At 35.6% G+C, this 26,257-nt stretch overlaps 4 protein-coding genes across 12 annotated transcripts in view; 2 read left to right on the plus strand and 2 right to left on the minus strand.

The window, feature by feature from the left end:
* LOC128890472 (ornithine decarboxylase 2-like) overlaps positions 1–11,878 on the plus strand; it is a 107,023-nt gene extending 95,145 nt beyond the window's left edge. Inside the window, exons 1-8 of one of the 3 annotated variants that reach the window (XM_054148991.1) lie at positions 6,579–6,737; positions 7,112–7,345; positions 7,812–7,888; positions 7,977–8,149; positions 9,145–9,445; positions 10,130–10,369; positions 11,369–11,577; positions 11,666–11,878. In XM_054148991.1, the coding sequence (XP_054004966.1) occupies positions 7,162–7,345; positions 7,812–7,888; positions 7,977–8,149; positions 9,145–9,445; positions 10,130–10,369; positions 11,369–11,577; positions 11,666–11,723 (1,242 nt within the window). In that variant the 5' untranslated portion in view covers positions 6,579–6,737; positions 7,112–7,161 and the 3' untranslated portion in view covers positions 11,724–11,878. Of the gene's footprint in view, positions 1–6,577; positions 6,738–7,111; positions 7,346–7,811; positions 7,889–7,976; positions 8,150–9,144; positions 9,446–10,129; positions 10,370–11,368; positions 11,578–11,665 lie in introns of those variants that run through there. The other 2 variants (XM_054148992.1, XM_054148994.1) reach the window with 2 other exon arrangements.
* LOC128890465 (serine/threonine-protein phosphatase 2A 65 kDa regulatory subunit A alpha isoform) lies at positions 773–4,709 on the minus strand. Of its 3 annotated transcripts, none has more exons than XM_054148968.1 (11): positions 4,551–4,709; positions 4,349–4,465; positions 3,804–3,995; positions 3,012–3,231; positions 2,771–2,931; positions 2,459–2,614; positions 2,123–2,394; positions 1,846–2,040; positions 1,523–1,766; positions 1,206–1,449; positions 773–1,093 (listed from the first exon to the last, which is right to left on the minus strand). In XM_054148968.1, the coding sequence occupies exons 1-11, from the start codon at positions 4,596–4,598 to the stop codon at positions 1,089–1,091; spliced, it is 1,854 nt and encodes a 617-aa protein (XP_054004943.1). In that variant the 5' UTR covers positions 4,599–4,709; the 3' UTR covers positions 773–1,088. The 3 variants fall into 3 exon arrangements, with proteins under 3 accessions (XP_054004943.1, XP_054004945.1, XP_054004942.1); XM_054148970.1 differs by having other exon boundaries at positions 4,349–4,462; positions 4,551–4,703; XM_054148967.1 differs by having other exon boundaries at positions 773–1,088; positions 4,349–4,674.
* Positions 11,879–12,096: 218 nt separating the features above from the next.
* On the minus strand, positions 12,097–17,936 carry LOC128890471 (dipeptidase 1-like). 5 transcript variants are annotated; one of them, XM_054148986.1, is made up of 11 exons: positions 17,831–17,936; positions 16,220–16,373; positions 15,302–15,464; positions 14,444–14,727; positions 13,924–13,981; positions 13,667–13,843; positions 13,504–13,594; positions 13,032–13,107; positions 12,582–12,729; positions 12,376–12,491; positions 12,097–12,250 (listed from the first exon to the last, which is right to left on the minus strand). In XM_054148986.1, the coding sequence occupies exons 1-11, from the start codon at positions 17,865–17,867 to the stop codon at positions 12,208–12,210; spliced, it is 1,347 nt and encodes a 448-aa protein (XP_054004961.1). In that variant the 5' UTR covers positions 17,868–17,936; the 3' UTR covers positions 12,097–12,207. The 5 variants fall into 5 exon arrangements, with proteins under 5 accessions (XP_054004961.1, XP_054004962.1, XP_054004963.1 ...); XM_054148987.1 differs by lacking the exon at positions 17,831–17,936 and adding an exon at positions 17,214–17,346; XM_054148988.1 differs by lacking the exon at positions 17,831–17,936 and adding an exon at positions 17,223–17,319.
* Positions 17,937–18,671: 735 nt separating this feature from the next.
* On the plus strand, positions 18,672–20,084 carry LOC128890477 (homologous-pairing protein 2 homolog). The gene is made up of 3 exons (XM_054149001.1): positions 18,672–18,788; positions 19,167–19,354; positions 19,418–20,084. Exons 2-3 carry the CDS (start codon positions 19,205–19,207, stop codon positions 19,868–19,870), a joined length of 603 nt encoding a protein of 200 aa, XP_054004976.1. The 5' UTR covers positions 18,672–18,788; positions 19,167–19,204; the 3' UTR covers positions 19,871–20,084.
* The last annotated feature ends 6,173 nt before the right edge of the window (positions 20,085–26,257 follow it).

Genomic DNA, 26,257 nt, shown 5'->3' on the forward strand with positions numbered 1-26,257 from the left:
TTAAAGATTACATTTTGTAGGTTATAACAATATAAGTAATTAGCCATCCTGTATTAAAGAACACTAACAAAATATTTGCTTGATATAAGATGGTAAAATATTAATATATACTTATACGACGCAATAAACAATACCATTTTTAATATGGCGTCTATCTTTTTTATTATGAATTGGCTGTATTTGAACTGTATACATTTTTACATTATAAATGCGATTAAATTTAATATAATACACTTTTTTACATCTGAAATTTCAAACGAGACGAATTCTTGTTATTATTTTCATTACTCTGCGGAAAGAACTTAAAAATAGCGCTTAACTTAATTTTAATAAATGTATTGAAATTAGATCGAGTGACAATTATTATGATCATAAAAAGTAACTGTAATTAGATTAATTATCTATTGGGATTAAACTATAATTTAATTTTAATAAAATAGTTTCACTATATTCTCGTAGAAATATGAAATATAAATGTGTATCAATATTAACCGTACGCGTGTTACTGCATGTTCACATAGGAAGAGAAGGAAATAGTGATAAGCTGTGATAATATGAATTGTACGATATTCGAGTAAGTTGACTATTAAATAAAAGAAGCCAAACGAAAGCATGTTATTGATTATTAATTTTATTGTTATGTTTACAAAGACAATACTTAACAATGTTATGAATGTATCAAATTAAAATACTGATTATTAAAAGACAAAAGTAAATTTTCGATTGGTGAATGCGGAAGAGCAGATTATGATAAGGTGTCTGATTTCAGGAATGATTCTGAGGTACCTTTTATTATTATATTATTTTTTTAGATAAGTAGGTACGCTTAAGAAATACATTTTACAAATTAAATTGAATATTTAATAAGTAATATAATTATAGATATACAGATACAACAGAACTTAAAATATCGTTTAATATGAACTACTAATTTGAAGTTTATATTTCTCGACATTAAAATCTGCTCTGACTGTGCAATAATGTTACCTGTTGCCATGTGTAAGTGTAAATATTGCGGCAGGTTACTTCTTGAGGTTGAAGTTGAATATTGAAGGGTAAATTTTAAATGCAATTTCTTTTTGTTCAGCCTACCCTGGAACACATTACACATGCAAAATAACAAATAAAGTATATATTTTGGGACTGTGAATAATTTTGTGCCATTTTCGTAACGAACGGTTCAAATTAAATTTAATAAGTTTTACCTGCAATGCCTGCAATTGCTTCTGAAGCAAAATATTTCACATCGACGTCGCTATCTGTATTGAGCTTATCAAGCACAGGTTTTACTTGAACCTGCACTGCGCTAGGCTCAAGATAAGGTCCTATCTTCTGAAGAGTTTTCGCAACATTAAATCGTACATTAGCAACATTGTCAGTAGCCATTCCGAGGACAGTTGGAAGCATCACTTTCGTCGTTATTTCTGGACCGCATACTTCAGCCAATACCTGTAATAAGGCACATAACAAATGGAAACACGATTTACATATAAACTAAATATTGTATTGTAACGTTACTTACGTTAATACAAAACAGACACGTCATTCTGTGAAGGTAATTTTGATCCCTCGACATTGCTAACACTTTAGGTATTACTGTATTTTGTGCCCACTCGGGTCCGAATTTTTCTACCAATTTTTTCAAATTTAACGTAGCTGCTTCTCTGATAGCATAGACGTGATCCACCAACCAGGTCATACATAAAGAATTTAATTTTTCGTCAAAGAATTCAACTCCAAGCTGTCCAGCTAGTAGCGGCATGTACCTAAAAATGTGTACATATTATATATTTATTATCATCTTGTGTTGCATTTGTAAAATTATGTAGCATGAAAAATACTCACTCTATAATGGCTAATCTTACTCGCCATTTTGTATCCTCAGCTAATTCTACAATAGCTGGCAAAAGAGATTGTGAAAGCTGTTGTATACCAATGACTTCATTAACGCATTCTAAATTACTGATAATATTTAAGCGTACTTCTGAACATTCATCTCTCAGTTGTGACAAAAATAATGGTAGTAGATGTTCGATTGTACTGTGGATTCAGTGAATATTTTATCATCAACATGTAACAGTTTTAATTATAACTTATATTTAGATATACAATATTTACTCACTTATGTTTCCCAAGTATTGGACTAAGACCCATTATAACGCTCGCTAGAGCTGATTTTACATGCTGATTTGGATCTGACACAAGTTCTTTGACTATTGGTAGTATGTTTGTCATGATAATAGATTCTTGACTGAATTTGTCAAGATTTTGACAGAAATCACGAACTTTGTCAGCGGCTGCAGCTCGTACTTCAGCCTCTATATCTTTTAATAATACTTGAAATGCTGGTACGAGATCTGTCTTTGTGATCTCCGGGCCTACCGCTTTTTGAAGCTAAAATAAATAAGAATTAAAATCAATAAACAATCGATATACACATCTATTCAAAGAAACTTACATCAGTGAACTTATCAGCAACCATATAACGCACACGCCATGACTGATCGCTTGCACACTGACGAAGTGTAGGCATAACTAATTGTTCTACATCTTCTTGTGGTAGTAGGGCTGCGATGGTAACACAAGCTTCAACAGCCAAAAGACGCACCGAATCCTATGTGATTTCATATTGTACATATTAACAATTTATAAAATTTACAAATATACCCTTTAACTCTTTGGATGCCAGCGGGCCGTTGCAAAGGGTTCGTGCATCGGCCCGCTGGAACTTTTCAAAACGTTAAATTGTGAAATTTATATATTTTCTTACTTGTTCGTCTTGAGCTAGAATGACAAACATTGGAATTAAATCTGCTTTTACATATTCAATCTCCATAACCTTCGCGAATTCTCCTAAGTTTGAAGCAGCAGATCGACGTGCCATTGGTGTATCATCTTGGCACAAATTACGAAAATGATTTCGTAAACACGCTGTGAAGATAAGACAAACAACTCTATATTTGTACAAGTGAACTTTGCTTTCCCACATTTTTAAATTAAGCTTTTCTTACCTTTCACTGATGGACTAACTCTAGGGTAACAAACACTAAATAGGCCACATGCAGATGTTCTTGACGTAAACCAATCTCCTGTAGCTAAACGATGTATCAAAGGAACAAACTGCTCTTCCAGATCTGTTGAACTGTGTTGAGCAGCAATTGTTCTTAAAGATTCCATTGCTTTGTCGCGAACAATGGTTTCCTCCACTGTTGCTAAAGTCTCTAGAGGTTGCTGAATGAAAATAAATTCTTCATTATAACTAATAAATTAAATAATATACAATTTTCATTCTGCCTTTCAAGGTACATGTAAACATTATACTGTTGTATATTAAGAAATGCAAGATAAGATATACAATATTTTAAATAGCATTAACATTCATAAGATACATATCATCTTCTTAATTACACAAATTTTCATTCTACAAACAATACTTGGAATTATTTACTTTATTTCATTATGACAATATATGTATAAAAATAATTGAATCATGTTCATTGTTATAAAATATATCATACACTTCTTGGATTAGTCATATTTCTCAGAAGTGAATGTATTTCATCATGGTGGTAGCTAAATCATAGGCATAATGGAGGTTATCAAAGTTGTTTATGTGTTCTGATAAACAAATAATCAACATTTTAGTATCTACTATAAAATTTTAAAAACATTAACACAATTTCGTTGGTATTAATTAATCATATGAATACTTTTTCAACATTCTTCCAGAAAATTCTTAGAAGTTGAAAATCTTATTTCTAATGGTACTCTAATTGTATAAGATTATAAACAATAATATATACCAGTAAGACATGTACATATTCCGGACCTCCTACAAGAGGAGTAAACTGCCCAAGTTGTTCAGCCAGTGCTAGTAGGACTTCATCCTCATCATACATAGAATCTGTTAGAAATGGTATCAATTCGCTACGTGTCCGTTCGATGCCTAGAGCAAGAGCAATCGTGGACAATTTTTTTATCGAATTCAACCGTAACTGTAACAAAAGAAATCTCATGAAAGTGCTAAGCTAATCCTTTGCAATTAATTCAAACGAATTCTCAAATGGAATGGTATTCTAAACATAATATTTGTTTGAGTAAATATTTATAAGCTCGAAGCTTTCGACGAAAGCATTATATCATGATTAGTTTATACTGTCAGACGTACTAACGTACAAAGCAAAACGTTGACGGTAAACTGACAGCCGACTGAAAGAATATTTTATTCAGTGGTACGCTACCGCTTTAGCTACCTTGACACTATGTTTTGTCCTGTGACTATGGACGGTGAAACAAGCCGATTGTCGTGCAATCGTGAAATAACGATTATGAACAGTTTTCGAATTACCTGGACATCCTCGTTTTTTAGTTCGTCGATCAAAACTGCAATCGGATAAAGGCTATCGTCTGTGATAGAGTCGCTCGCTGCCATTTTGCTGCCGACCACACCAGAGCTTGGAAACTCCTGTGCATTCAAGTAGTGTTCAAATTACTGCGCCATCTGATGGTTACTACTATTACAGTGAACTAGCGGCATATGTAAAATTTACTTCCTTATACTGTTCGGAGCTAAAATGATCTGTTCCGTTGAGTACCATGAGGCAGGATGAAGAATGCTTCTTGAGCCCGTCCGCGGACTGTTTCCTTATGTCTGCCGCACAACACTTGTCTGTTAGGAATGACTATAGTTTCCACTTTTACTACTAGATGACATTCTATGCACGTCTTGCTAAGCCATCAAGGAAGGGTGAACCACTGAACTATACTAAATTCAGGGATATTAGTATAGTTTGGTAGCTTAATATCAGTGGCGCCATTAGTGGCAAAATGCCCAAGTTTGTAGTAAAAATAATTCCCATCTTTTTTTATAAGATAATGTCACTGATATATGTTTATAAATTATTCTTTATTTCTCATAAATGCATGATTAATACGATTCATTGCTTTATAACACTACAATATATTATTTCAACTTATCAAACATATGTATTCAGGTTTGGGTTCAGACTGCGGACCTGTAATCACCATTTGCAATAAACGTAACAACGTATTTTTCCTAAAATTAACTTCAATTTAAATAAAGTAATAAATGTAATAGACAATCAAATGGCAAGCGCATGTGTTAATATGTTGAATTGTTCATTTTTAAGAATATTTTTGAATATAGTAATGATACTGGTTTTAGTACTAGTAGCGCCATCGGTGGGAAATCGTCCAAGTTTTTAGTGAAAATAGTACTCACTGTTGTCAGATGATATCACTAACTAAAAGGTTAATAATTATTGCTGCATTAAAAAACTATTCATAAAAATGACAAATTTGACATATTAACTAATAAAATCGTGTATTTATCAGAGATAAAAAAATAATTTGATTAAAGTATATCAGTGGCGCCATCTTATAGGAATCGCGAGAACTATTTTCATTACAAACTTGGGCGTTTTGCCACCGATGACGCCACTAACCCTGAAACTCAGTATATTACTAACGTTTTTCGGTGCCCCTACCCACGAGTAAATTTTTTTATGTCAAGAATTGTGTGTCTAATAAATAACGGTACTTGTATATGGATGTAAATCGACAGGTTTTTTTTTTAATAATAAAGGATTTTCCAAAGGAGGGCCATATGGCAGTCTTTTAATAAAACACAAATGGTTCAGCAAAAGCTTCTTTCAGAAAATTCATTGTAATTTCATGTTCAATTATAATTTGTATTAAAGGAGTGTAGTATTTCTATCAATAGGAAAATGAGACAATTTGTTATAAGCAGTTTTTCTTATTCTTCGAAGTTTTATTATATTTTTTGTAGTTCAATTAAAATAATTAAAAAAATAACGTATCTCATCATAATTTTTATTTTCATAAAGCAAGTAGGTATTCTAAGCTAGCTGTCGCCCAGAATTTACGAAATAATTATTCTAACGCTTCAACTTTGTATATGATATCTAATATTGTTTATCACAGTGCAAGTCCATTTTTCTTTTATCTACCATGCAGGTTCCTCCAAGCATGAAAAATAGTCATGTTTTTGGTATTAATGAGGAATTAATTTTTATGACCGGTACAAAAATTGTAACTTTGTTTGAAAATCTTCGAAAATTAATATTATTCTTTCGATTCATCCTATATGACAATTGTTATCGGAGAGTAAAAGTGGAAAAGCGAGAGCATTTTCAAAAACAACAAAGATTAAACGATATCCATTCGATGCCCACCTTAGAAAATAGTCCCAAGTACATAAACGTAAAAAAAATTCACATAAACTTGATCAAGACTGTTCGATTATTTTTCCTTAATTCGTTATGCATGCAAGGTTTACCTGCTATCATTTCCGTCGAAGTTCATAAATTATATGTCATTTGGTATCGTTAAAAAATATATACTATTAGTACACTATGTAGCTCTATACTCGAGGACAAACTGTTATATGAATCACCTGAAATTCGTTGGTTAAAATGAAAAACTATGAGAGATAAGGATTAATGAGTAAGCGTACATTTCAGAGTGAAAATAATAATTTCCAGTCGATAAAGGACAAACTGGAAAAAAACAAATTGTAGGGGACAGTACTATACGTGTAAACTAATGTAATCGTGTGTGGAGAGGTTTGAAAGTTAAACCAGTCAGGGAAATACAGTGCCTTCACATTAACTGATAACATTTTATGACAAATGCCTATATAAGGCTCGTGTCTACGCCATTATTGGGAAATTGTATAGAGACTCTAACTTCGGGAGGTAACTTAATCACTGTCTATTTACACATAATAATTTACACACTTTTGTTTAATTAAGCACTTTGCTAAATCAGTTAATGAATGCAAAATGAAGGCTACATTTAATTTTTTTTTCATGGCTAAAGAAGATAAATAAAGATTCCATTTAATTATTTGCGTGTGAAATTTATTTCCCTTTGAGGTTTATTTATGCCTTTTTAGAGTTGTTTAAAATAAAAAATCGAATTAAATAAAATAAAAATAAAAATTGAAATAGAAAACGTGATTGAACTGAATTATCAACTACAGGAGAAATTCATGGTTCCGCTCCCCAAAATTGTCTTACGATGTGATTTATGAATTTTAATGTAAATAAATAAATTTATTCTGTTTCAGTCCTTCACTGTCTACGGAAACAATAACGTGCCTTTGTCGCATCGGTCACCATGTTCACAATAAATTCGATTGGCGCAAAAGTATTTGAGGATACAATGAACGACTTTGATATAATAAAAAGCATCATCGATACCGACAGCAAAGAGGATCCCTTTTACATCCTCGATGTAGCTGATATAGTAGAAAAACATCGGAACTGGATCACAAAGATGCCAAGAGTTTTCCCTCATTACGGTAAATACGTTTCTTTCGTTGCTTGAATTTTGTTTAAGAAGCAACGATTGATGCCTTTTGAGGATTCAAGAGCGTAAACAGGCGCTTTATCAGCTAAAATAATACCAGTCCATTAGTTTCGATTTTGAAGCTCGATTTTAGCTTCGTTCGTGTCGCAAATTCTGTTTATATTTAGTAAAACAAAAAAAAAAAAAAAAAAACTACAGAAATTTTATAGCGATGGTATAATGACGTTCCTAGTATAAAGAGATGGTGAATCAATTTTCACGACGTAGTAGCAATAGTAGTTACTATACAATACGCGAGACACGTGCATGAGCTTCTGGAATGATTTAGTAAAAATTTGTTAAAAAATCCTCAATGGTCCCAGCGATAATTTTTGTAAAATAATTAATTGGACGCCTTAAACGTCACCGATTATAAAATATGGTCTCGAAAGATATCGAGTACTTGTTAAAAATTGCAGCCATTAAATGCAACTCGCACGCGACGGTCATAAAGGTCTTGGCGGACATGAACACCGGCTTCGACTGCGCTTCTGAAGTACGTATGGTGTCCTTTGGTGTCTTATCTAATCTATTTCCAAGTATCATTCATTTACAACTGCGTTTACATCGGTGGTTCGGAACAGCAAGAAATAGAGCAGGTGTTGAAGCACGGAGTGTCCCCGGAACGTATAATCTTCGCGAACCCCACGAAATTGCCTGCTCACATACGGTTCGCCAAGAAGGTGAACGTCAAAGTGACCACCGCGGACAGCGAGAGCGAGCTCTTGAAGATTAAAGACCTTTTCCCAGAAGCTAAGTAAGGGTGATACGAATTCATGCGATACTAATTCATGAATTTATTCGCGAGACACGTTTTGGAGTAGAGGGTTTCCAAGTATGGGGGGGCTCATTTCAAGATCAATCTTTGAGTAGCTGTTGATAAATGTTCAGAATCGGGGAAGAAATTTCGTGGCACGAAAATCACATACAGTCTGTGTAAGAAGTATTCGTACAGCAATTTAAAATCAATTTAAAATAAAAACTAATAAGAAAAGAAATAGTAAGTTAACATTAAAAGTAATAAACTTTAATTTACGTCTACTCTAAAGATATGCAGGAATGTTGGTAAATTATTTCTTCGCCAGAAAATTGATTAATAATATAAATATATGATGTTTTATTTTGAATCGGTTCCTGTACGAATACTTATTACACTAATTGTACATAATAAATGTATTACAGATTAACCCTTTGCACTCCGAGTTATATTTCAATTTCTTTACCAGCAGCTCCCGACGCTTTCAAGTGTTTTTACTTGAAATTTACTTTAACTAAAAAATGGGGCAATTTAAAAAGGAAGAAACAAATTCACTTAAATACCAGTTTTTTTTTTTTTTTATTTAAGCTTAAATTGAACTCTCATAAGAGAATTATAAAGCTATACATGAGGCTTACAACTAGTTAAACAAGAGATTATATAAATTTATGGGCTTAATGTCTTTCTGTGAAACGTTACGATAGAGTATAAGTATTTTTACAATAAATGGCATTCTATACTTTTACGTTGTTTTTTTTAAAAAGCTGTGGATTATGAGACACGCTTCGATGTTCGGTTTATGGAGCAGTGACTTGACATTAAGTGACGGAAATAGACCGTAAATACCAGTTTTATTCATACTTTTGTTGCATTTTGTAATTTTCAAGTGTATGATATCTCTTGAAACGATTTCCTTTGCTATTGATCTCGTAAGGGTAAAAAACAGTTACCGTTGCCATTTTCCATCGTTAAAATGCCTTTTCCCTTTCTCACAGGATAGTGATTCGCATCCGATGCGACGCGAAGGTCACACAGGTGTGCTTCGGGACGAAATTCGGCTGCGATCCGAACGAAGAGGCCGTTGATTTGATAAGGCTCACGAAGAGCCTCGGATTGACCTTGCACGGGTTCAGTTTCCACGTTGGTAGCCCCTGCGGCGAAATCGCTGCTTACAGCAGAGGTATCGTAGCGTGTAAAAGGCTGATCGCCTTTGCCAAGACGATCGGGTGCAACGAGGTTCAGATGATCGATATCGGAGGGGGATTCTCTGGCGACACTGGCACCGACATCGACCAAGTGAATCTCTTTGTTTATTCGGGGGTGGTGTTTGGAAAGCAAATCATTTTGTTTATACACAGACAGCCTCGTAAGCCCAATTTTTCTATACAGACAGACAGACTCACAAGACCACGTTTTACGCATAGCCATCTCATTCGTGTCTCTGTGTTTATTAAATAAATTTGTGTAAATTAAACGATGTGTTTGGTGCTTCCAAATAAATTTCTCATTATAAATTTATTACATATTTATAATGAAGCATTTATTTAAAAACAAAACTAGCATCTAATTTAGAGAAATTTCTTCGATAAACGTGGAGGGTAGAAATACTTATGCAACTGTAGAAAAAAATGGTTAGTTGCGTCTACAATGAATTATGAAGCATAAGAAAAGCAGTAGTTCCAAGGAGAATTATACAGCGAATCCTGTGTAAGAGGCGCGTGGCTATCACTTCCTGGAACTGCTGATTTTGAGCGAGTACGATCGATACGTAATAAAAATTGCTTTCGACCAGGAGATTTAAAACTGTGACGTTATTAATTAGCTCCCCTATGAAGGGACATCATTATTCCATCAAACTTTGTTATTTAGATAGACCTTTCGACATATCTCTTTGTACGTGAGCTAGATGAATTTTGCAAATACTGCCTCAGATCTCTTATGACTTTATTCTTGTTATTAAGTATAATTCCACATTCTTAGTTCGCCGCTGTCATTAACGAAGCCATCGAGGACATCGATTCCAGCATCAAGATCATCAGCGAGCCAGGTCAGTACTACGTGTCGTCGGCGTTTACACTGGCGTCGTGTTTGCACACGAAGAAGACCTTGTTAAGGGAGGAGAAGCTGATCAGAATGTACTACATCACGTGTGGAGTGTACAGCTCCTTCATAGATGAGCTGTTGAAGTTGAAGTCCCGAATCCCTGTTACATTGTGCGTGGTACGATTATTAACCTATTATTAACCTATTATTAACCTATTCAATTAAAATTTATTTCAACACGTTGGCTGCCAAGCTGAAACTCGTGAACATTTCTACGATCTTAAAATCCTGTCTGAAAATGATTGAAAATTAGATAATTTAATCGTTATAAAATTCACGAATCCTAATCAGATTTATTTTTATTATTGTCTCACCTGCGGAATTAACTCTTTTAATTCCCAAGTTCTGTCACCCATTTCTGGGTGACTTGGCGATCAACGTGTTAGTAGTAGGGGCGTGCGGGATCCCGGTCGGGACGGGAATTCCTCCCGGGATCGGGATGGAATCCCGAGAATTTCAAAATCCCGAATACATCCGGGATTCCCGTGAATTTCCGGGATCCCGAAGTCATTCGGGATTCCCGAGAATTTCGAGATCCCGTAAATGTTCGGGATTCCCGGGAATTTCGAAATCCCGTACATTCGGATTGCTGAAATTTTCAAGAATAACAACACTTTCGGTAATCACAGATATTATTCTATATCCCGTACATTGCCGGGAATCCCGAATATTTTCGAGATTCCATACATTCTCGGGAATCCTGGATTTTTGTGAGATCTCGTGAATTCTCGGGAATCCCGAATCAACTCGAGATCCCGCATAAACTCGAGAATCCCAAATATTCTAGGGAATCCCGGATTTTTGCGGGATCTCGTGTATTTTGGGGAATCCCGCATAAACTCGAGAATCCCGAATATTCTCGGAAATCTCGAATATTCTCGGGAATCCCAGATTTTTGCGGGATCTCGTGAATTCTCGGGAATCCCGAATCAACTCGAGATCCCGCATAAACTCGAGAATCCCAAATATTCTCGGGAATCCCGGACATTTTACGGGAATCCTGAATATTTTCGGGAATTCCGCACACCCCTAGTTAATAGGAGTAAGGGGCCCTTGTGGATAAACGTTAGCTACGTCGTTTCATCAGTTTCTAACTTGTGTATCTCACTTGTTCAGCCAGAAGGATGCGAGACATTTGCTTCGTCTGTTTTTGGCCCCACGTGTGACTCTTTGGATTGCATAGTGAAGGATGTGCTATTGCCAGAGCTCGAGATTGGGGACTGGTTGGTTTGGAAAGATATGGGGGCGTACAGCCTAGCCGCTGCTTGTCCATTCAATGGTTTCTTGCCACCCACGGTGTTTCCATTCGTGAGGAAACGTCAATGGTTAGTAAAAACATATAAATTATTTTTATAAAATAAATAAGAGAGGAATAATCTGGTAAATTATGGTTGAATATTTGTCGATTTTCAGGACAGAGATCACTGAGTTCATAAATTCACTGCCAAGATCGGAGAAGAACACTGATTAGGAAAGATTGACTAGAAAATTAATTAAAAATCTTGAAAACGTGCTTACCTAAAGGAGATTTGTGGTTACCATAATATTCCGTCCTCTAATTTGTAATAATAATTTGTTTCAGAAATTCTTAATAATTGATAATTACATACAAATATTTAAACGAGACGTGAATGTTACATTTGATAATATGCAGATTTTTAGCTAATTTACATAATACTTTGCAGGTCGTTACTCAGACATTTATTCCAGTATATTATTCACGTTTATTTCAATATTTTACCAACATCGTATGAATAAATTTTCATACAGGAATTCCCTTTGGGCACGAAGATGATTAGTCTAAATATTTTTGTGAGAAAGGTAGTCATCATGAACACGAAGAGTATACACACTTTATCAAATTTTCTTTATTTCGATTACAATAGGAACATACAGAATGAGAAAATAAATCTTTCGCCATATGTCGCGTAACATCGTTTGCCTTAAATAAATCATTAAAAATTCTCATCATTCGTCGTAACGTTAAGCCCGTGCCATCTGTTTAAAAAGAAATAAATAAAATTATTGTATTGTAACAATAAAAAGATCCGTGTAAAAAGAAATAAATAAAATCAAAAAATTGTAATAACAAAAAAATGTTCGGCAGTGTTACTCTTACTTACTCTTTCGCAGTGTTGCACGAGCCTGGCTTCATACCACTGTTTAATTCCGCGTTGTACAAATCCATTCCGTTGATGATATCTTCTCGTGGGGGCTCCGATGCTAACATATCTCGGACCTCGATGTGACAGAAAAAAAAAATGAATGAATACAAAGTATATTAAAATTTTGCTAATCGTCTAATGCGACGCGATCATCTTTTATTTACCAATTCCACAGCTTTGAATACGCGGATTAAATTTCTGCCGGCTAGTTTCTCGAGTTCTTCTTTCGTCCATCTTGGCTCCACTTCGCTTTCATAAAGACGATCGAAAAGATCTGTGTAGGTGGAAACGTCATCCAACCCCTCGGGCATCCTTGACAATTTTATAACATGTTTCGAATTAATTGGGTTGAATTTTAGTTAAATTTTTTATGTAGTCTGTGTGATCGAGGATGAAAAATTGTCCTTTTGTTTAGGAAGGGTAATTGTAGTCTTGTTTGGCTTTATTTTCTATTTTAATTACGTGACAATTATAGTATGGAATTTGATGTCTCTTATTTCTTATATATTCTAAAAGTGGAAAATGAGAGATAAAGAATTCTTGTGAATGAATTAATGATACCGAGTACTTTATAGATATAGAAGTTTAATTTTTATGATTAATGAAATACTCACGACTCCACGCCGTCATAGTCTGCTCCAATACCAACGTGGTCCGCTCCGATAAGATTGCGAATGTGATTTATGTGATCTATAAAATTCGTGATAACGATATACTTTGGTTAGTGAAAAGTAAGACGGTAAACTAATTGAGATAAAGTGTTACAAGTGATACACTATCGGCTACTGGAATTCTAATCAAACCAATAAGTATTATGCTTTCCTATACAAAACAAAAATCCATGTATGAATAAATATGTTATATAATTTATATAAATTCGATATGTTTCACGTCACTTGTGCGTGTTATTAAAAATAAAGTATCTCATTTTAAAATAAAGATGAAGCAAAAGCACGATAAGACAGAAAAAAAGAAAAATTAAATAAAACAGGATAGATATTGCAACACAGAATAAAATAAAATTGTAATCATACATCGTGTGTATATAAAAATTAATTTAAAGAATATAGTACTAATTATTCATACCTATGACATCCTGCATCGTCGCGTTTCTAGAGGAGTTGCAGTTCACGAAACCAGAGTAAAAGTTCACCATCACGACACCGTTGTTATTTTTCTGAAAAAGCATTCCTAATTATGTTTCACGTATCGTTAAAAGATGCCCAAGTAGACTGAAGAAAAATCTTACGACTGAGTGGAGCACGTCGTCGGGAACATTACGATAATGGTTGCAAACGCTGAACGCTGACGAATGCGAGAACATAACAGGAGCCTTTGTTATAGCAAGGACTTCCCTCATAACGTTGTGGGAGACGTGCGACAGGTCTACCATCATTCCCAGTCGATTCATTTCGTAGACAACCGCCTGAATTGCAACGCAGACATTGTAAATATTTATGTAATGAACTTGATAAATAAACGAAACAATAAAAAGCTTCAACCTACAGCTCCAAAGTCTGTGAGGTTGTGGACAGAACCATCGTTTACTGGCGATGCATCAGCCCTGAAAGGATGACAATTGGTATTAATCGTTGAGTTATGTATTCCATCTATCTATTAACACGTTGATCGCCACGTCACCCATATGTGAGTGACAGTGCTTTTCGCTGAAAAACAAACGAAATCAATTCTGAATGTTAAGCATCAAAGAAAATAAATTCGAATGAAATTCTTAAACTTCAATGAAGTCGTCAAAATAAATACCGTAATAAATGTTTGATTATGTAGTTTCCGATGGTCTGGAAACAAAACCTAATCAAAGTAGACATTTTCAGGATTGTTAGTCTGGCAGTCAACGTGTTAATATATTTAAAATATTAAAAAATAAAAATTAAAATATATTATTCCCTTTTTCTCGGTTGTTTAAGATCGATGATTCCGATCAGAAGATAAGATATATTGCTAATGGTTTGAAGTTTATTATTGAGCTAAATGAAAATTTTTGCTTGATCCTTTTTTATCATACCACGGCGTGTTGCACGAGTGAGTCAATGTAAGGTAGCGCACACCGAGCTGATAATAGAGCCTTAGAACCGCCAAACTGGAATCGATGGAGTGGCCTCCTTCGACGCCAATCATCGAGGCAATTTTTCCATTTTTAAACGCTGCCTCGATGTGGTCGGCCTTGGTGACAAATTGCAAATCGTTCGGGTATCTGGCTACCAGTCTCTGGATGACATCGATTTGTCGCAACGTCAGTTGTACCGCGTCTTTGAATTGCGAGGCGCACGATACGTACGCAACCCAGAACTGAAATTCACGTGTTCCACTCGTTATTCTATGTAAGTCGCGTGAAACGAACCAACCAAAATTAAATCGAACCAAAATATTTGTAATTTTGGTTTGGCTAGAATTATTATTATATTATATTATTAATATTAGAAAACTTTGAGGAAATTTTCATGGCGAAGCTTAACGTTGAATAAAAAGATTTTGTAGATACAGAAGGAAACGTACCTTAGATTTAATTTAATTTAAATTTAATTTCTGATATGTGTTTATAGATATACTCGACGATAGTTAATCTTATTGACCGTGGGTTGGTAGAAATATAGAAGTGTATGAATTTTCATTATGAAGTTTAACGTTTACTTAAAAAGATTTCGTATACAAAGAAGCTTATAGTGGTCGATATTTAAATTTTGTGTATTATTAATGACACGAAGGTTTAACGACTGAATAGTGTCTGAATTGAGAGAGAAAACGAAATATCAAAGAATGACGCTGCAAAAAAAAAAAACTAATTAATAGTTCCACAACGCGAAAGATAAAAAGGAATTCCTAGATATTGTCTGTTTATCATATTCGCATGTTTCTGACTCACTTGTCCGCCCACTTTTCCCTTCCTCAATCGAGGGAGATCTGTAAAGCAGAACTCGCAAGCGCTTTTCCCCCAAGTCGGGTCGCTGCTGAGATTCTTATCGAAATCGAATCCCTGTAACTTGTTGTTCAACTTCGAGTACAAATTGTATGGGAAATCGTTGTGTCTGGAACAAAGACAGAACAAGTATTTCCATTTATCAATCTATACCACTTGCAAATCTTAATTATCAGAATGCGTTCTTTTATTAATTACAAATCGAAGGCTTTCATTTACATTTTTCATTCAATTACAAATTATTTAGTGACTCATAAGAAATCTCTTTATTTATTTTATCTTCGTCATCGCGACAAGACGCATTCTTTTATAAACTACAAATTCAAGGCTTTCGTTTATATATTATATAATTATCTAGTGAAATATAAGAAATCTTTTCGTATACAGTACAAAAGTTACAAGACCTCGGATCATTCTAGCCTCCACTTATAAAAACGATAACAGAGTATGATGAGATTATTTTCTGTAATGTGTTCACTCGATTTAAATGTATCATATATAATACCGAAACGATGTTTCGAAAATTGTTGTCGTTTACCATTGCGATATAGTAGTCTGGTATGTTTCAAACAATAGCAGAAACCGTCTCGTAGAAAATTATACTATATCATACTAATGTTTAAATTATAACATAGATTAATCACGATACAAAATTGAAACAAAAATGTGAAAGATTATGTCGTTACCCATAGTGTCCGTTAGGAATTTTGTTATTAAAAAACCCTAAGATTCCAAAGCTCTCATCAGAAAATCCTTCGTCTCAAAGAATACGTACTTTAAATGTCACTGTACTTACCAATCACTTTTGCACCAATGCAACCACGTTTATTCTGTCAATTTCTACGGTTATAGGGGAACACTTACCCGTCGATAAGTGGCGCAGAGTTGAGGACATCGCTTCCTTTGAAGTTACCAACGCTAAGCCCTACGGATAGGCCAACTACGAGCAGCAACACCGAGATGCACACCGCAGCGTTCAAGTACACCATCTTTCCAGTGCAACACGTCGCTGCGAACTCTGAAAAATAATTCAGCAGCAATTACTTCGGCACTGAGGCTTCCTCTCACTGGCCAGTTAATTTATAGAACAGATAGAAAGTGACAAATGCGAATCGATTTCTTATCTCTGGAAATTTCGCATCGATCAATCACGTGCAGCGACGGATATCGTGCTAACTCAATCTGGAAATTTATGTTTGTATACACGCGCGCTGGAGAGGATTATTTTGTTTATAATTTCAATGGGAAAAAGAAAACAATTTTTGGTATAAGCGACAAACGACAAGAGTTGTACGAATGATATGGTGTTAAAGGTTTTACTTGTGAATATCTCTAATTAATTAAAAACTCCGCTGATCGTATCGATACGGGTCAATCAATCTATGTTGATAATGACTCTGTCGAAGATGAATCTCAAAGTTTCCTTTCGCGAAGGTGACGATGAAATGCGCCGAATTAATTTGTATTAATCTATCAATCATGTCTTATAATGTTAAAAAATGAATTTAGAGTATTATAATCTGCTTTAAAATTAAAATGTCAAACTGTGAAAATTGCAAGTAGAAATGTTTATATATAATTAAATACAGAAACTGATAAATTAACGAAGAATTTAGATATAATACTTGTACACAAACATATGGTTGCTCCTTGTATAGGTTCGCTGTACCGTAGAGATACGCTGTAACTTGTTACGTTACTTTCTAATTCGTAAATATTACAGGTATCGCGATATATTTCTGATAAGAACACAATCCGTGGTTTATATTACGTATGAGAGGATAGACGAGAATTTCCCGAGAGAAAAGACACTATCGCGACTTCGATAAATTTGATAAAAGTAATAGCTTTCTATTACATCACGCACGGCTCGTTCCTCTCACTTAGCTTGTAGAAATCGTTCGTTATACTCTCAATGAACTCTTGCAACCAACTGACTCTCCAGCAACTCTTTTCGACAATAACATCATCAACATCCCTCTCGAGCGCGCACATACACGTAACCGACTCAACAACGCACATTCTCCGAATTTTGTTACATTAATTAATGCGTTTACGTAAATTAATATACGCCTATGTAGTTATTTTATTAATAATCGTTTATAGCGATTGTATTCACTGTTTGTTTAAAATATATTTTGCAAGGAAACGTCTACCGTGTACCACAATAATGTAATAATACGTAGTAAAGTACTTAATATATTACTTAGTATAACCATCATTACAAAGGCTTCATGATTTTGTTTTTCAATTGAACATAAATAGTTTAGAACATATCCTATTTATACACTTTAACAGTTTTATTCCAACAAGGACGTAACACAATACAATAATATTTTCATTTTAATTTCACCAAGGCGCGCACAAAGAAAATTAATTGTCTCCAGATAAATTTAAATTAATAACGAGATAACGAATGATTACATCGCGATTACGGTAATTAATTAACGTGATATAATATAACAAACGTCGAACCGTTCCAAGTCGAATGACCAATAATCGATTCATCCATCTCAAAACGTAAAACAGAACGTTCTTTTGATGACACTGTTCACGTTCGTTCCTCGATAATGACTCGCTTCGTTATGCCTTTAGTGCGAATCTTTTACAAGTGCTCGCTGTTTATCCTCTACTTTAAGCGCATCCAACGATTTATTTGCGGTACCTGCTTCTCCTCACTTCGACGTGGTTCGACGAGTTTGATCCTTTATTTATTTAATGGATGGAGAAGGATATCATATACGTATCATATTCGTGCGCGAACATGAGAGATCAAGAGAGTGATCAAGTGCTTCGCTTTTATAGGCCAATAAAAGCATTAACTCTTTGCGCTCGTATTTTCCTTGGGCATAGTAGTCGCACTGGAATTACTTTTTGGTATATCGAGTTCAGTAAATTGTTGCTTAAAAGACGTATAAATTGTATTTGAACTAGTTCGTTTAAGCTGTACATATTATTATTTACATGGGTATCATTTACTATGATATATTTTAATATACACATTGTAAAATTATAAATATTATTATTTCTTTTGCTAAAAAGATCGTTGTACTTCCAATTAATCCAAAATGCTTAAACACAATATCGTTAAGACAATTATGTCTGCGTACAATTACGTATAAATTTCATATTTTTATTATTAAAGTAGATTTACCGTAACTGTTACAGAAAAAATAAATCTTAGTATCACAGTAGTATTCTGGTTTTTATGTACATTACACAAGATAAACTTTCTACACAACTTTATCGAATAATACTGCTTACGATGTTCGATTAAATTTCGCGCGCTTTTTCTGCGATCATTTGAACCGGTCACGTGATCCATCAATTTCGGCGCGCACTTGTTGCCTTCAATTCATTCCAGTTGCCTCTTTGTTAGTGTGACAAAATGTAGTTTATAATCCTCTGAAACAATATTAATATTGGAATTAAGGTATGTACAAATGCGATAAACATTCTTCTTCTTTGTAATACTCAATATTGTTGCCATACTTTCATTGTAACGGAGGTTTATGACTTTTTAACCTAGTCAGTGAAACTTTCTTGATGACAAGCCGACAAGTAATTGCGTTTCATTAATATTCTAATGGTGTTAATGTTTTTAATAAAGTTTGATGAATAACGACGAATTGTTAACTAAATGGTAAGTGGTTAAATAATAATTTCGTGTTTAATAACGTCAATAATAATAATACTAGGAAATGTCTACGTATGTAAGGTTAGAATCGTTGAAATCGAAAGGAATATGTACAGAAAACTCTTGTTATCAAGTTAATTTTCGCTTCATTATTGATAGACTGATCTTTTACAGAATATTTCATGTAAAGGAGGAAACAAATTAAAGTAACAATGGCAGACACCGTGTATAGATATATGAAAGTGCAGAATAGACCATATAGTGTTAATGATATAGTGTCTAGTTTACATAACGAGTATGGTAAAGTAGCTGTTCAAAAAGCTATAGATAAGCTGGTGAACGATGGGAAAATATTTGAGAAGGTAAGGATTAGTAGTATAGAGAATAAAAACCAAGGGATATAACTAAAGAGATATTTACATTAGGTCTATGGGAAGCAAAAGGTTTATTGTGTAGTTCAGGACTTAAATCGTGATGTTGAGGAGTTGATGAGGATAGATAAAGAATTGCAGTCACATGCTAACGAAGTCGAGAGTCAATATCAAGCATTGGAAAACGAGATAAAAAAACAGGAAGCTTTCCTAGCTTCTATCAAGTCTAGCATCACAATTGAAGAAGCAAAGCAACAAAAAGCTGCACTCAAGGAGGATGTTAATGTGCTAACGCTTAAATTGGATGGGTTGATGGAGGCAAGTGGTACAGAAGATTTGAGCGAACGTAAGAGGAAGGCAGAGAGAGCATTCAGTGATTACTCACGCGAATATGCAAAACGAAAACGTCTGTGTACCGAAATTATAGATTGCATCTTGGAACACTATCCTGGGACTAAAACTGAGTTATACGAGGAAATAGGCATGGAAGTAAAAATTGTTAAGTGACACCAATATTATGACATGTTCCATGATATTTAGATATAAGTTTATATTTTTATATTTAATATAAGTAACTGTTTAAAAAAGTTAACTATTTATTATTACCTGAAAATGCATTTTCTACTGATACTCAATTTTCCTAAAACATATAATTAATATTACTAGTTATGTATATGTATTTTATAAGGTTACAAAGTTTAATAAATTAGAGGAATTTAATAATAAATAAAACTCTACCTCTACACACTCGCCCAACTTCCTCATCAACACATACCGGAAGTGAATTTCGATACCGCTTGGACGATAGAGTGTTCATGTTCGAAACTTATTAATTGAAAATTATTAGATCTATGGAGTTCTAATGTTTAAAACGTGTTTTTTAATTTCGGTAATAATTTCGGCGTATATTTTAACATATTTTATTAATATGAAAAAGACAAAAAAAGCTGAAAAATTATGGCTTTGTGTCGATATCGTTGGAACACTAAATTTATTACCTATAATCCTCAATTCTTTCAGACTTAACACTGTTCTTGAAAACTTTAAAAAACTTTTTTCGATGCTTTTACTTGTTACAGTCACTTATAAGAAGTATCCTTGCTAGAGCTTAAACGATACAAAAGAGGCAGAAGTGATAGTCAATTTTTGCAGTGCAGTGTTGTGTTTCCTGATCGACCCTATCCCTTCCTTAAGAGAAGCATGAACCATAAACGTTACAGCCCTGGATATCATCGGTTTCGAGTTCTACGTGGAAAAGGATCCGATGTTCTCCCTGGAGCTGAATTAAGAGCACCACCAGGTATTTAATAAAAATTAATTTATCTATCATTAAGCTTAGGTTGACGCCCGAAGTATTAGGCTGTCTGGAAAGTTCATGGCGCTTTTTAGTAGGCGGCACAGGATCTGAATATATCAGAATAGCTGAAAACAATTAACATGTGTACATTCCTTAAAAGGTGGGAAGGTTGTGGAACAAAATGGTACATATATCATTCAATAAATATACATTAAAATTCAAATATACCTTTGAATTTTTCTTAAAAATAGGCACGAACTTTCCGGACAACCCAATACCTTGATTCGTGATCACTAGATTGGGGATGTTTATGCATTATTTGTAGCAAGTGAAAATAAGGGAAAATTTATGAGGATGTTGTGTCTTTTCGCTCGTTACTATTAGGTTGTCCCGAAAGTTTCTTTCGCCAGTTGCACTCAATTATTTTATGTGGTCGTGTTTATAGAAATAGACGATCTAATTTCATAGATATTCATGTTGTAACAGTAATGGAGCAAAATGAATCGTGTACAATTCAGTAATGTAACATAAAACATAAAATATCGTGCATGTATTACTTATTAATAAAGCGAAAGAAACTTTTAGTACAACCTAATATTTCGCAGCCATTAGCTCTCGATATTATTCGCGACGAAGGATTGTTTAAAAAGCTATCTAAGTCGCGAATAATACCGATTACCAGGTCTCACCACGTGGAGGTTGCTGCGAGGAGACCCGGAGATAGAAGGAATCAAAGTTCCTTCGATCTCCCTTTATATAGAGTATACATACATAGATGCATACTCTACATAAAGTCGACGAGCTTAATACTAAGTAGGAAACCGTGGAAATCAAAGAAAACAAACTCCCTTTGATTTCCAAAGTCCATGTCTGACTCTGCCAAATAATTATTTGAACTAAATGGAAGCTAAATGGAAATCGCGACACGACGCGACCACGTAACTGGACCTACTGAGTCAGTTCCGTTTCCTCCTGATGGATCTGACTCGAGAGGAAGACGACCGACGCCTCCGAGCCAGTCCTCCACACCCAGCACCCCGTTGGGAGCCACTATAGGACCCGACTTGCACCCGTCTCACTGCGCTTTGGACTTACTGCACTGCGCCGGGAGCCTTGGACTACGTGATAAACGTGATGCAGGAAGTAGAGAACCGATCCGGAGGAACCGATTGTCGTCCTCTCGAATCAGATCCACCAGGAGGACGGCAACCGACCTTTCTGTCTAGTTACACAGTTGATCACTACACTTATCACATGAAGTAATAGTGATCGAAATGGAGAACGAAGTTGCGAGTCCAATATGGACCTACGAACAAACAAAAGAAGTTGATTAATAATTCTTTCGTAGAGGACAGACACTCGTACACGCATGCCTTAAAACTAACTTAACCATGCCTTAAAACTAACCAAACCAAACTAAGCTACTCACACCTATCACCAAGCAAACTAAGCTACCCACAACCAATAGGACGGACGCGAGACACGGACGCGCGATCGCGAGATCCATATCGACCGATGGATCGTCGAAGAATGAGCTCTCGCCCCTCGTATACCTGTGTCGAGGGTCGCGGCTCGCTTTTGTCTCTCAAAGTAGAGAAGGGGAAGGGCGAACAACACCCCGTGACGCTCGATTCGAAGGCTCGTTTTCACAGCAAAATCATATTCCTCATCATTGTTTAACACGTTGATCGCCATGTCACCCATATATGGGTGACAGTGCTTTTCATTGAAGAAGTAAAAAAATTAATTTTGAAAGTGAAGCATGAAAGGAAATGAATTTGAATGAAATTCATGAATTTTGATGAAGTTACAAAAATAAATACCACGATAAACGTTTGATTATGTAGTCTCCAATATTCTAAATAATATTTCATTGTAGCAGAAAGTTTCAAGAATATTTATCTGGCAGTCAACGTGTTAAATAATAAGTGTTGTTAATAAGTAGTTCAACTATTGTCAGGAATTCATTTTTAGTTATTACTATGTATAAAATTGAGAATATAGTCCCATTTTTCTCCGTTGAGAAACAACATTCAAAAATACCGTCATTTTAGAATTGGTCGATTAAAAATTATTTTAAGATTATCCGTACAATACCAAGAGTAGACTGCCTTTGCTACGCGCAATAGGCTACCGGCACATGGTTTTATAGAAAAATGCAGGATAATCTTAATGCAGTAACTATTGTTTAGTAATAAATAAATGTAATTGAAGGAGAGTCAGCTTTCAATAATCATTCTCCACATTATTAAAACAATCGTTATTATACAATATGGAGAATGTATAATTAAGAACTGATTCTTTTCCAGTTGCAATCATTAATATAGGTACAAATATTAACACTTGTAAAATAACATTTGTTGCAGTCGGTTTGAAAGAAATATTTCAATTACAGAAACTATCGAAGAATTGTGTGTGTGTGTGTGTGAAAAAAAACTGCTCTTCAAACATCTGTAAAATCCATAATCTACGAGATTTAGAAAAATTCTTTGAGAAACGTTCAAGTATCGACAAAGCCCGCAACGTATTCAAATTTGCACAAAATCTGGTGCTCCCTTTAGCGTCTAATTTCGCGGGGAACAGCCCACAAGTAAAATAGTCACTGACGCCCCGACTATCGCTAGAAACTATCCAATTCGCGTGGTCCCCTCTTTCATCCCCCTGGCACGTCCTTAGGTGAAATTGCATTCGAGGTACGCGTAACGCCTCGGTACGTCAGGAAGCGTTTGGTAACCTATATCGCAGGTAGTAGGGTCCGATCTTGCATGTGTACGGTCCAGAAACTGCGCAGCATCCCCCTTGCCGCCGCGACGAGGGGGGTAGACGCCACGCAAACGGGGCACAGGCGGGGGCGGTAGGGGAAGGATTTCGGTTTTTAATCCGTGGGTGTGGATGCGCAGTGGGGTGGGGTGTGGCAGAACAAAGTAGGGAGGACTCCACGTCGGGGTGGTGCACGCGCAAAACCGGCGCTCGTCCTTCCGCGCCCTCACCCTCGCCACCTTTTTCGCCCCCGCTTTTACACCCCCACCGCCGTGGTCCTCCCTACCAGCGAGCATCCCTCCACGTCGTCAGACGTTCAGGCATCCTGTCTCACACCCTCCGGTCTCCGCGGCAGGCGGGGGTTGCCTACTGGCCTCCTAGTGACTTTCGTGGGGTCGAGTAACACGTGCCAGAGGTAACAACACCGGTCCAGAACCGGTGCTCGGCTCCTCCAGTCGTTCGCGATCGGCCGATTTAACCCGCGTAATCGATTCGTCTCGACCTCGTTTAATCGGATCGCGAAAAAAAGTGAGCGTCGCGAGTCGTTCTAGTCGCGGTTGTTGTTCGCGATACAGTGATCGGTTCCGATAAAGGCGTTCAGACCGGTCCTGATCGTCCCGATCCTTGCGATCGCGGCGATTCGTATGTGACGGTATGGACAGGGTGTTCTGTGTCTGTGAACGGGTCTGGAGTACGCGATGCGGAAGATACCCTGGACAGCTGGGAGATCAAAGTATTATTGGTTCCGGAGGCTCGATGAGTCGCGTCGGGTGATTCGACACTGCGTACCGATGATTTTCGATCGGGGTTTTGAATACTTTGTGTTTGTCGGTGAAGAGAAGGGTGTTGAGTGAATACAGTAAGTAGAATGTTCGAATCGTCTTCTTCTTTGGAGGAGAATGTTTAGGGGTGTGCTTTTGGTAGTTTGAGTTGACTGATCGGTAATTTTTGGAATTGTTTCTATGTAATTGAGATTTGAGTTTTCTAGAATGAGTTGTTGTTGGTGTAAGGAAGGATGTTGTATTCGCGATCGAGATAAAGTTTGATGAGAGGTTGTATTGAGCAATAGGGCTGGTTCGATTTGTTTGGTAGCTAGAGGACCCATGGGGGTGAACTTTGCCTGTTTCAGTTTAGAATTCTGAGGAATTCTACTCCCACCAGAGGATAATTTAAGGGCGAAATCGTGTAGGACGTTGTTTGATCTTCTCTACCAGTGATTGAAATAAATCTATTTACGTGTAACAATGAACAAAAGCTTTGGTTCGATATGTTCGTAACTAGGGGAGCCATGGAATACGAATTTTATTTATTTTAGGCTGATTTTAGAGTTTGAATGACAATTCGATGTTAAATTTGTGTAGGGCGTGTTCTGTTTTTTTTTATCAGTGGTTAAAATAAAGATTGTTAAGTGGATAAACAATCAAGAAAAGATTTGGCTAGACTTCTCCTTGCCAGAGGAACAATAAGATGTGAACTTTATCTTTTTCAATCTATAATCCTGATCGAAATATTCCTCTTCTATGAAAAGGCAATTCGAAGTTGAAAGTGTGTAGGGCGTGTTCTATTCTTTGTTATCAGTGGTTATAATAAATCTATTTAACATAGTAAAAAAACAACAATAAGACGTTCGGTTAATATTCTTCCCAATCAAAGGCCCCGCAGGCTACATAATTAATAATTTGTTCGTTGTAAGTAAACGTATGTCCTAAATAAATGAACGTACCAATTATTCTCGTAATGACATTTTTACTTCGCTGCACAATGATTTTATTATGATTCATGTCGTATAGGGCGCAGTTGCCCTCCTTTTATTTGTGGCTGAAATAAAGCTCGTTAAGTGACTACAAAGCATACAGTAAGTCATACAGTGCAGTTTGTTTCATACTCTGACTAGTTAAAGGCGATATACTGTTGGCATTTCGACTCCATATAACAATGTCTCATATCGACATTTTGTGAAATATGTTGTTTTATTAACCACCATTCCCCTTTTCAATACTTTTAATGCAACTTGAAATTCATGCAACTTCTCGATACTTTTAATAAAATGTTCATTTATTCTTCTTCCAAAAACTCTTTCAAGTGCTTCGGAGACATTTTTCCTCTCTCCTGAAGATCCTCTCTCTCCCCACAATCGAAAACAATCACAGATGATATTAGAACGATTTGCCTTTGATGGTTAAAGATGTTGAAATTTATCCTAGTGCAATCGAGACTTGAATTTTTCTCGATGCAAGTGAGCATCGTTACCTCGAAAAAAGGAAACGTTATTAGGAAACAATATGTCATAGATTAGTTATCCATAGATTATAGTTTAAGCTTGATCACCTGCACGAGGTACATATTGCTAGTTACACAGCACTCAGGATAATGATAAGGCCAGAATGCCAAAATATAATTGCGTAGATTATCAAAGAGCACCACCGTGTTTAACAGGAAGGAACAAACAGTCCTAATTGTAGGTGTTCGAATTACTCTAGCTAACCCCTGTACACTCGCCACTTCATCCCTTCAAATCAACGGATGTTTCTCGCCCCTACGAAAATATTGCCGCTGCTATGCCTACTATTGTCGAAGCTATTGTCGATTTTAGAGCGATATCGCGTATGTTTCGTTATCCGTGGTTGAAATTAAATACGTTCAATTCACAAACTAAACAAAATGTTCGGTTTAAACTCTTCGTAGTCGAAGGCTTCGTAAAACTGATCCCATTCGTAATTTTCACGTATACTCTATATCGAACGATGGTTTCAGATTGGTATCGCGTGTCCTCTCTATTCTTTCTTGCGGTCGTAATACTATACGTTAAACGGATGCAGCAAATAAAACGTTCCGAT

Source organism: Hylaeus anthracinus, unplaced genomic scaffold, assembly GCF_026225885.1.
Source record: "Hylaeus anthracinus isolate JK02 unplaced genomic scaffold, UHH_iyHylAnth1.0_haploid 12000, whole genome shotgun sequence".
Classification (NCBI taxonomy): domain Eukaryota; kingdom Metazoa; phylum Arthropoda; class Insecta; order Hymenoptera; family Colletidae; genus Hylaeus; species Hylaeus anthracinus.

Coding starts and splice junctions, on each gene's coding strand:
- LOC128890465 (XM_054148968.1), bottom strand. CDS start 4,598: ATGGTACTCAACGGAACAGATCATTTTAGCTCCGAACAGTATAAGGAA. Junction 2,932..3,011: donor AGTTAGTCCATCAGTGAAAG/GTAAGAAAAGCT, acceptor TTATCTTCACAG/CGTGTTTACGAAATCATTTT. Junction 2,615..2,770: donor TTCTAGCTCAAGACGAACAA/GTAAGAAAATAT, acceptor GAAATCACATAG/GATTCGGTGCGTCTTTTGGC.
- LOC128890471 (XM_054148986.1), bottom strand. CDS start 17,867: ATGGATGAATCGATTATTGGTCATTCGACTTGGAACG. Junction 16,374..17,830: donor TGGTCATTCGACTTGGAACG/GTTCGACGTTTG, acceptor ATTATTTTTCAG/AGTTCGCAGCGACGTGTTGC. Junction 13,595..13,666: donor ACGACGTGCTCCACTCAGTC/GTAAGATTTTTC, acceptor ATGCTTTTTCAG/AAAAATAACAACGGTGTCGT.
- LOC128890477 (XM_054149001.1), top strand. CDS start 19,205: ATGGCAGACACCGTGTATAGATATATGAAAGTGCAGAATAGACCATAT. Junction 19,355..19,417: donor ATGGGAAAATATTTGAGAAG/GTAAGGATTAGT, acceptor TATTTACATTAG/GTCTATGGGAAGCAAAAGGT.